Source organism: Eptesicus fuscus, chromosome 9 (assembly GCF_027574615.1).
Source record: "Eptesicus fuscus isolate TK198812 chromosome 9, DD_ASM_mEF_20220401, whole genome shotgun sequence".
Taxonomy (NCBI): Eukaryota; Metazoa; Chordata; class Mammalia; order Chiroptera; family Vespertilionidae; genus Eptesicus; species Eptesicus fuscus.
The window spans coordinates 11778812-11789818 of record NC_072481.1 but is presented as its reverse complement, the minus strand read 5'-3'; the positions used below and the strand labels follow the sequence as shown (position 1 = coordinate 11789818).

Sequence of the window (11007 nt, the reverse complement as noted above, 5' to 3'; positions counted from 1 at the left end):
ATTCCTGGTGCTTGATTGGATTTACAGATCAAAACCCACTTCCGGACACCTGAGCTGAAATGAAGGTCAAGCTGACAACACCCTTACCTTTTTTATTTTATTTTATTTTTTTTTTTTTTAAATATATATTTTATTGATTTTTTACAGAGAGGGAGAGGGATAGAGAGCTAGAAACATCGATGAGAGAGAAACATCAACCAGCCGCCTCCTGCACACCCCCTACCGGGGATGTGCCCGCAACCAATGTACATGCCCTTGACCGGAATCGAACCTGGGACCCTTCAGTCCGCAGACCGACGCTCTATCCACTGAGCCAAACCGGTTTTGGCACCCTTGTCTTTTTGGCAAAGCTGTTCCCAACGCCACTGGGTTCAGCTGACAATAATTAAAAGAATGCCCATGTGCCTTCCCAGGCGCTCTCTACAGGAGTAAGGGCTCTGGAGTCTAGTAAATTCCTCTCTCGCACTCATTGGCAGTGTGATTTTGAGCACATCCCCTAACCCTGTGGTCGGCAAACTGCCGCTCGAGAGCCACATGCGGCTCTTTGGCCCCCTGAGTGTGGCTCTTCCACAAAATACCACGGCCTGGGCGAGTCTATTTTGAAGAAGTGGCGTTAGAAGAAGTTGAAGTTTAAAAAATTTGGCTCTCAAAAGAAATTTCAGTCGTTGTACTGTTGATATTTGGCTCTGTTGACTAATGAGTTTGCCGATCACTGCGGCCTAACCTCTTCGGCCTGTTCTCTCATCTGTAAAGTGGAAGAATAAAATCCAAGTCTCAAGGTTTGCCCTGAAGCTTAAATGTGTAATACTCATAAATGCTTATGACCCATTCTCTTCTTTCCTTCTAATCTAATGGTGGAGACATCGAACAGCATTAAACAGCCCCAAACCCCTATGAAATCAACGGGACCGAGATTATCTAGACGCCGGCCAATCAATTGTGGTCCGCGCGCGTGCCCGGAAGGCGAAAGGATCTGGGAGGGAAGAGAGCCCGGCTCAGCTTCCGCAAAACACTCCGCACGCCCGGCCCCGGAGGCCCCGCCCCTGGGGACGCCCTGGCTGCGCGGCCATCACCCTGGCAACACCACCTTCCGGTCTGCTCTTTCCCCGCCCCCCACTTCCGGTGTGGGATTACGAAACCGCTTGGCGACCAGATAAGGGTTTCCGGGAAAGATCTCCTCGGCCTCGGCGGCTGCGTTTCCGGGTGGAGCGCGGTGGAGGGAGAGGTTTGGGGCTGGGGTCGCGGGGCCTGAGGTCGCCGTCCCCTCCTGCTCTCGGGGTTCGGCGCCGCCATGGAGAACGGAGGGCGGCCCTCGCTGGGCCAGTTCATCTTCCTGGGCACCAGCTCCGTCGTCACCGCCTGCCTGTACTCCGTGTACCGGCACAAGGCCCAGGTCGCCCAAGAGCTCAAGGTCAGTGCGGTCCCCAGCCGGTCCTCTCTGGCTCCGGTCATGGTGAGCCCACAGTTCGCCTTGGGCCGGGCCACCGTCGGAAACTATCCAAAAGAGGAACTAGGCCAAGGCGAGAGTCCCCCGGGCAGGGAATGGAGGACCTAGGACCAGAATTCGGGTATTGGGATAACTGCTTCACGCCTCTTTTTCTGCCAAGCCCCTCCCATGATGCAGAATGAATCTTGACTTCACGACTCGATTCCAATATTTATTGAACATCTAAGCTGCAGGCTCCTGGGGATATCGCTTGGGTAGAACCGACAAAAGCCCCTGCCCTCATGGAGATTCCATTCTACTACAACCAAGACAGACAAGGGACAAACCAATCAGGTGGTGTGACAGGTGGGGATAAATACTACAGAGTCACGCAGGGAGAAGGGGGGATGTGATGCTGGAGAAACGGAGGCTTGCTATTTTAAATAAGGTGGCATTTGAACAGAGCCAGGAGGATGAGGGGGACCTGCAGATGTCTTGGGGAAGCGCGGTTCAGGCAGAGGGAACAGCAAGTGCGGAACCTGTAGCTACTCAACTCCTTGCTTCTACAGACGCTTCCTTTTTTAAAATATTTTAAGTGACTTTAAAACTAACCCTCTCCAGCTGCACTTTACAGCTTACATAAGACATCCCCCTCTTGTTTTTTTTCCTGCACAGTAATTTTTGAGATAAAGTGAAAATTGCCTTCAGATTGCAAATCAGGAAGTTGGGCGCAGAGGAACGGTCTTACAAGTTAGTCAGGTTGAAACTGAAACTTAGATCTTTTAGTTCCACGTGTGGGATTTTTTTTTTCTTTTCTGATTGAGGACATTGCTTTATGGTGAATGGCCCACGAGAAAGAGATGGACCTCATTAGGCTGGAAACAGGGCCCTTATCTTTCTTCTGATTCAGTACTTGATTAGATGCTCAATAAACGATGCTCAATAAACGTGGATTCGTTTTGGCCGACATTCTTACACTACAACAGTTAGGGTTTAATTGGACATTTATTGGAAAGATGGATTCCTAAACCCACCAACTTCATTATCAGATTGTTTTCTGATAGTTAATTGTTTTAGAAACAAATGTGTGAAATCTTCTCTGTGAGAGGAGTTTTGGGATCTCTCTGGAATGAACCAAGTTACCAAACAATTGAATCTGTGATGTGAATGGGGTCCTAGTGAGATTCCAGCTCCCCTGTTCTTCCCCTGATTAAATAACCAAGTTACTTCGGAAGTCATTGGCTGTGAGTGTAACTGATACTTCACTTCCTGACTCAGAAATCAGGTTGCATCAAGTGGGCCTGATGTGGGATTCTTTGAAACGGTGAACTCTCCAGCACCCGTTTTTGGATGACCTTAAAAGCTTTGCCAATTAGTTCCTAAATGAGGGTGGAAATGGCCCCTTTTTGTAAAAAGATTTGGGACTCCTAATATTTTAGATTCTATTTTTTTAATCAGATTATAAGACTTCTATAGTCAGGTTTGTGTGTTATCGCTGTGTATTTCTTATAGTGATGGGAATGCATGTTTATTGCATGCCTTCTATGTGCCAGCCTCTGGGCTAGATTCTTTACATCTTAAGGTTCATATATTCCACATAAAAATTCTGTGAGATCATGCTCCCCATCTTTTACATTTTTGAGAACCGAGACTTAGCTAAATTAAGTTGCTCAATCACAGTAGATGCATTGAAGCTTGATTCAATCCCACGTCTTACTGACCATACTCCTCTTCCCAGCGCTTTAAAAAAATTCTAACTGGCCATCCCCTGGTGGATACTTTACCAGCTGTGTGACTTGGGACAAGTCACTTCACCTCTCTGAGCCTCAGTTTTCTTATCTGTAATTGAGGCTAATAATGTCTACTATAGCCGAAAACGGTTTGGCTCAGTGGATAGAGCGTTGGCCTGCAGACTGAAGGGTCCCAGGTTCGATTCCGGTCAAGGGCATGTACCTTGGTTGCGGGCACATCCCCAGTAGGGGGTGTGCAGGAGGCAGCTGATCGATGTTTCTCTCTCATCGATGTTTCTAACTATCACTCTCTCTTCCTCTCTGTAAAAAAAATCAATAAAATATATTAAAAAAATAATGTCTACTATATAAGGATGGTGTGTGCATTAAATGGATTTATACATTTAAAGTGCTTAGCAAAGTGCTATCGCATATGTATGTGCTTAAGTATTCAGCAAATATATATTGAGTGCCTGCTATGTGTCAGCTTCCGTTCTCAGCACTAGGAGGGCATTAGTGAACAAGACAAGCAGGGCCCTAACTTTCCTAGAGTCTAATAGTCCAGTGGAGAAAGACAAACAAACAAACAAGTAAATACACTGTGTTAGCTGTTATGGCTATTATTTTAAAATTTTTCTTCACAGTGTAGGTGGTTAATAAGTGTTTGTTGACCTTGCTCATTTACTGTGTAGCAGTAGCTTAATCTTAGAGTGACCTTAATATGTGTGCAGTATCTCATCTCCTCTTTAGAGGTAACTTCTCTGGCATCCTTAAGATTTGTTGATGGCAATACTGTGAAAGTGGAAACTGCCCTTCATTCATCCCTGAATCCCTAGCGCCCAGCACTGTGCCTGGCACATAGATGCTCAGGAAATGTTTATTGATTTGATAACTTTTTTCATAGTTTTGAAAGAACGGTTCCCAAGCACAGCAGGTTGGAAACTGAATTGGAAGGGGTGGGAGAACTAGCGGTTGTCAGAGGAAGACAGCAGCAGATGTCGCTATGCGCACCTGATTGTGAAAGGGAAGAAGACAAACTGAAAATAGAACAGTGCTTGGCACCAGGTAACAGATCGTGCCTGTAAAGCAAAGGCACCCCTTTATGATGGTGTACAATGCAGGGCGTGAGTTCATAGAGGCCTGGCGATGATAATGCCTACTAGGCACTTGTTTAGATGCTTTACACATGAACCTTTGGATTTATGGTTCTGTATTGTCAAGAAGAGATTCAAATATATTCAGCCTATGGTATACAAATTGGTTCATAAGTTTCATTTAAAAATGAAGATGAAAAGGAGTGTATATTTCCATTAACTGGAGAAAGGATATGCCCGGCTGGTGTGGCTCAGTGGTTGAGCATCGACCTAGGAACTAAGAGGTCATGGTTCAGTTCCCCATCAGGGCACATGCTTGGGTTGTGGGCTAGATCTCCAATAGGGACTGTGCAGGAGGCAGATGATGGAGAAGTCAACCTGCGGGTAGGCTGCACCAAGCCTTAATTACTTTAAGATGTGGGAGCCCCTTTCACGTCCCGCGTGGTTCAGGGTTCGGGTTCTGGAGAAGGCCGCACACAAATGAAAGAGACTAGAAAAAGATTTAATTTGGGAATATTGGGGCGCCAGGCGGGAGCCCACCTCTAGTGGGAGGACTACCGCCTTGCTTTGGCCTTGCTATCCCTTTTATTGAGACTATGGGATACACCCATAATTCCAGTAACAGGCAGATGATCTTGTCAGGAAGGATTTACATGATTATTTGGTGGGGAAGTTGCCTCAGTTACCATTGTCTCAATTAGATGGGAGTGGTTGGCTCTGACCTTTCAGAGCTTCAAGGTTGACAAGCCTTCCACATCTTTCTTTTTTTTTTTAAATTTCTTTATTGATTAAGGTGTCACATATTCGTCCTCATCCCCCCATTCCCATCCCACACCCCTCCCCACGTATGCCCCAACCCCCTGTTGAACTTAACCATTGGTTAGGCTCATATGCATGCACACAAGTCCTTTGGTTGATCTCTCCCCCCTCCCCCCAACCTCCCCTATCCTCCCTCTGAGGCCCGATAGTCCGATTGATGCCTCCTTGTTTCTGGTTCTGTTCTTGTTCATCAGTCTATGTTGTTCATCATTTCCCCTAGATGAGCGAGATCATGTGTCACTAGAGATATACTTATAAGAACTGAATGTGAGACGAGCAATAATAGTTATGCTGACAGGCAAATGAATCAGTCTGTAGTGAGTTTCTTTCTGGACCAACAGTTCTTTAGAGACCCAATTTCAATGTCCACCAGTTCCTTATGTGTACATGTCAGCACTGACCCCTCAGCTCTGGATGGTGGACAAATGGTGGTAACGGAGGTCCGACTCCCTCTGGTTTGGTCTCGGCCAGACCCAGGGGCACGGCTTCACCCGGACTCAGGGGCACGTGGCCTCACCCAGACCCAGGGGCGCACATCTTTCTATTAGACAAATGATCGGTTTCCGGCAGCAGCTGATTGATGATGTTTCTCTCTCATCGATGTTTCTATCCGTCTATTCTCCTCTCTTCTCTCCAAAGAAGTCAATAAACATATTACACACACACAAAAGAATATATGTGACACCCCATTCTGCAGATGGCAGAGGGAGGCAGTGCCCCATGCCTGTTTGTATGTTGAAACTTCTCAGACACAGCTTTGGAGTCTGAATCTCCTCTAGTCTTCTTCCTGCCTGATCGCCTCCTTTCAACATGAAAAAAGTGAATAGTCTTTTTCTTTTTTTGCCCTTTAAGTGTGATTGAACTTGTCAGTATTCAGTAGTCAGTTTAACATGTTGTTTGCATTTAGGGAGCTAAAAGAATCCACTTGGGTGAAGACTTAAAGAGTATCCTTTCAGAAGCTCCAGGAAAATGTGTGCCTTATGCTGTTATTGAAGGTATGTTTATTTATTTGGTAAAATGAAAAGTAACTTCCTCTTCTAAAAGTTTGTTCTTGGCTGATGTGTGTATCCGTGGGGCAGTAGTCCAGAACTTGGACTTGGGGCTCAGAAAGACCTGGATTATTGCAGTGTGACCTTGGGGAAATTGCCCAGCCTTTCTGAACCTCTGTTGTCCATCTCTAAGAGACTGTCTACCTTACAGGGTTGTTGTAGTGCTTGGAAGAGGACCCACAAAGCATAACTTATGTTGATCACATTGTCACCATTTTGATTAGTGAAACGAACTCCAACTAAAAACAAAATTTAAATGACCCTAAAGGGAAAGGCAGAGCAATGCTTCGGAAAGAAAATAATTGGTTTCCATTTAGGAGCTGTGCGGTCTGTTAAAGAAACGCTCAACAGCCAGTTTGTGGAAAATTGCAAGGGGGTGATTCAGCGGCTGACCCTTCAGGAGCACAAGATGGTGTGGAACCGAACAACCCACCTCTGGTACGTAGCCTTTCTCCGCCGACTGAAACCTGACAGCTTCTCCTGAGACAGGGAGTAGGCCAGTTTCTTAACGGTGTTAATATTCTGTGTGTGGTCTGAGGACTCTTAACTTAGAGTCACCTAGGCATCTTGTTCAAACGCAGGTTCCTGGGCCCGTTCCAGACCTGCCGGACCAGGGTCTCCAGGACGGGCTGGAATTCGTTGATATGACCACCAGAGTTTGAAACTACTCATTTATGGCGTGGATTAATGATTTCAGTATTTATTAAAATGACTTTGTGGATTATTTTGCTTTTATTTTATTTATTTTTATTATTTTTAAAATATATTTTATTGATATTTTACAGAGAGGAAGAGAGAGGGATAGAGAGTTAGAAACATCGATGAGAGAGAAACATCGATCAGCTGCCTCCTGCACACCCCCCACTGGGGATGTGCCCGCAACCAAGGTACATGCCCTTGACCGGAATCGAACCTGGGACCTTTGAGTCCGAAGGCCGACGCTCTATCCACTGAGCCAAACCGGTTTCGGCTATTTTGCTTTTAAATGGAGTACCATTTTCCCAAATGACCCTAGTAGGTTTTTGTTTTTGTATTTTATTATTATTATTTTTTATTATAGTAAGAACACTTCACAAGATCTACCCTTTTAACAAACTTAAAAAAATATTTTTATTGATCTCAGAGAGAAAAGGAGAGGAAGAGAGAGAGAAAGAGAAACATCAGTGATGAGAGAGAATCACCAGTTGGCTGCCTCCTGCATGCCCCCACTGGGGATCAAGTCCACAACCTGGGCATGTGCCCTCACCAGGAATTGAACCTCGACCTCCCAGCCCACAGGTCTAGGCTCAACCACTTGAGCCATGCCGGCCTGGGCCCCTTTTAACAAACGTTTAAGTGTAACGGTACAGTTTTGGTAATTAGAGGCGTACAGTTGTACAGCAGACCTCTAGAATTGGCTCATCTTGTGTCACTGAAACTTTGTACCCATTCAAAGCGGCGCCCATTTTCTTCCCCTGCCCCTAGCCCTTGGCAACCACCATTCTGCTTCTGTAAGTTTGACTATTTTAGATACCTCATATAAACGGGATTATGCCATGTTTGTCCTTCTGTGAGTGGCCTGGTTTGCTTAGCACAGTGCTCTCCAGGTTTATCCATCTTTGTTGCATATGGCAGGATTTCCTTTAAAAAAAAAGTTTATTGATTTCAGAGAGGAAGGGAGAGGGGAGAGATATAGCAACATCAGTGATGAGAGAGAATCATTGATTGGCTTCCTCCTGCACGCCCCACACTGGGGATCGAGCCCTGCAACCTGGGCATGTGCCCTGACTGGGAATCGAATCGTGACCTCCTGGTTCATAGGTCGATGCTCAACTACTGAGCCACGCCGGTAGGCAGGATTTCCTTCTTTTTATGCTGAATAATCCTCTGTGTTTGTGCGTGTGTGGCATTCTTTATCCACGCATCCGTCATGGACATGTAGGCTGCCTCCCTGTTTGGCTGTCGTGAACAATGCTGCAGTGAGCATGGGTATGTAGATCTCTCTTCAAGATCCTGATTTCAGTTCAGTACCCAGAAGTGAGATTGCTGGATCACCTGGTAGTTCTCTTTTTAATTTTTTAAAGAATTGGATATTTATTTTAAAGTGGCTAAAGGAAATAAATGGTAGAGGTGATCTATGATGGTATTTGTTGCCCACTGATAGCAACAAATGAGAACCTAACAAATTGAGGCACTTGGATAATATTGATTTCTCTTGTCCTCCTCTAGCTATGTCAGATTTTACCCCGTCCTTCTGGCATGCATGTGACCTCCATCTCTTCCTGGGCGTGAGGTGTTTGCTTGTCCTTTATCTTGAGTTCTCTTATTGTTTTAGGAATGACTATTCAAAGATCATTCACCAGAGGACCAACACGGTGCCCTTTGACCTGGTCCCCCACGAGGAGGGCGTGGGTGTGGCCGTGCGAGTGCTGAAGCCTCTGGACTCGGTGGATCTGGGCCTGGAGACTGTGTATGAGAAGTTCCACCCCTCCATCCAGTCCCTCGCTGATACCATCGGCCACTACATCAGCGGGGAGCGGCCCAAGGGCGTCCAGGAGACCGAGGAGATGCTGAAGGTTGGGGCCACCCTCACAGGGGTGGGTGAACTGGTCCTGGACAACAACTCCGTCCGCCTGCAGCCCCCCAAGCAGGGCATGCAGTACTACCTGAGCAGCCAGGACTTTGACAGCCTGCTGCAGAGGCAGGAGTCGAGCGTCAGGCTCTGGAAGGTCCTGACGCTGGTGTTTGGCTTTGCCGCGTGCGCGGCCCTCTTCTTCATCCTCCGAAAGCAGTATCTGCAGTGGCAGGAACGCCTGCGCCTCAAGCAGATGGAGAAGGAGTTCCGGGAGCACGAGGCCCAGCTGCTGAGCCAAGCCAGGCCCGAGGACCGGGAGAGTCTGAAGAGCACCTGTGTCGTGTGTCTGAGCAACTTCAAGTCTTGCGTGTTCCTGGAGTGTGGGCACGTGTGTGCCTGCACCGAGTGCTACCAGGCGTTGCCAGAGCCCAAGAAGTGCCCCATCTGCAGGCAGGCGATCACCCGGGTGATTCCCTTGTACAACAGCTGACAGTCTGAAGCCCCACGGTTACACATGAGAGGAAGCTCTCCCCTTTCAGGGGTTTTTATCTCAAGGCCTTAGAAGAGGAGGGGGGAGGGGCAGCAGTTATCTCCAGGTATGACCGAGGGAGGGAGGTGGGGGGCTGTCCAGACCTCACACCTCCGACCTGAGAGGGAACCCTTCCCAGCACACGAGAATCAAAGCCCAGCCTGGGGGTGTGTGCTGGCATGGCCTCCCTCCCCGGAGCCCGCTGTGTGACTGAACACCTCATCGCCCAAGCGCCGAAGCCAGTGATCTTCAGCTCGTGCTCCTGTGTCTTCGGGTCCTTCCTGGTGACTTGCTGATTCTTGTGGACTTGAGCCTTAAATGACTCAGAGAGGGGCAGAGTCGGGCTCAGTGTGACGCATGTCTCACAGAGATGCCTCTGGAGAGACTCCGAGTCTCTCTTCCTTTCGCTCGCTCCCCAGGAGAAAATCGTAAGGCTGGACACGTCACTGTGCCCCTTTCCCCTACCTGCTTGCCTCCTAAGTGCGTGCACCTTGCGTCAGGACAGGAGACTGAAGTCCAGCGTCAGCTTCTCCCGAGCAGGGCGCGACTCTGAGCAGCAGACAGAGAGCGTTCACCTCGGGGGGTGGGAGTGGTGGGCTCGGCGGCCCCAGCAGGGGTGAGGACGGCCAGCTCGCTGCAGCCCTCCTGGTGCCTCTGCTGCCTGGAAGCGCTGCCAGAGCAGGGGCCCCCCACCCTCTCCTCCCTGATGGGGACTGGTTTTCCCTGCCTGAGGGAGCTGCAAGGCCTCACCTCCCACAGGAAGCAATAAGGACGCTGTTGCCCAGCCTCTGGCTGTCAGCTTCTCCTGGCTGTCAGCTTCTCTCCGAGGCCCTCACCAGCCAGCATCCCGAGCACAGAGCCATGTGTAATCACATCGCCCCTTCCTTCGTTGCCTTCACCCCTCACCTGCCCCTCCTGTTTGTGAGTGGAAGAGAAGTGGTTCGAGGTCTCATACACAGCTCTTTCTTTTCTCCCTTCCCGCGTTGAATGTTCACTCTCCCGATCCTCCTCTGCGGGGGAGGAGGGGTGCTCTCAGGGCTGACACCACTTCTGCACAGTGTCCGCGTGGACAGCACAAATTAAACGTGTTCCAACCCAGTGTCAGCCTGTTGCTTTGTCAGTAAGGTTCATGGGTTAGGCCCAGGCTCCCCTGGTGGAAGGGAATCCCATCGTGATGGAATGAACTAGGGACCTGCAGGCCTGGGTTTGGGGCTCCCACAATTGCGGGCCTGAGGAGGAGTCTGGCCAGCTCAGAAGGGCCATCCTGGAGGGCAGCCCGGCCCTCCATCCTGAAAAAATCTGTTCTGACATCTGAAAGCTGAGCAGTGGGAGAAGGGCTGGGGTGGGGTGTTGAACAGCAGGGAGGAAACTCACGTTTAGCGAGTACGAGTGCTGTACTAGTGTGTGTTCTTGAACTTGGAGTTAATCCTCACAGAACCCGTGCAGGCTCATGGGATCAGCATTTCCGGATGAGGGAGTAACCCCAGATCTGTTCACGGGCCGAGGGCACAATGCTACTAAGCGCTGGGTCTGAAGTTGTTTCCAAAGCTCCCCATCATCCACACCAGCAGTGGGGCTCATTCCCTCAGTGCTCCCAGGAGCACCCCACAGGACACTTGTGCCCCAAGTTATGAAAAGGCGGCTACTGTGAAGGAGCAGGCGTAAGTGGCGAGAGCCCACTTACCAGGGCTGAGTGTCCAGTGAGGTGTTAAGACCCTGGTTTTAATAGGGTATATTGGGGCAAGGCAGGTGTTTGGGGGGAGAGGGTGGTCTAAGGGGATGCCCTCTGAGCGCCCTGAACGCATC

At 48.9% G+C, this 11007-nt stretch overlaps 1 protein-coding gene across 1 annotated transcript; it reads left to right on the top strand.

Annotated features, from left to right (window-relative positions):
• The first annotated feature begins 1142 nt into the window (after positions 1-1142).
• MUL1 (mitochondrial E3 ubiquitin protein ligase 1) lies at positions 1143-10294 on the top strand. Its single transcript, XM_008148132.3, has 4 exons — positions 1143-1411; positions 5977-6064; positions 6436-6556; positions 8433-10294. The coding sequence occupies exons 1-4, from the start codon at positions 1292-1294 to the stop codon at positions 9160-9162; spliced, it is 1059 nt and encodes a 352-aa protein (XP_008146354.2). The 5' UTR covers positions 1143-1291; the 3' UTR covers positions 9163-10294.
• The last annotated feature ends 713 nt before the right edge of the window (positions 10295-11007 follow it).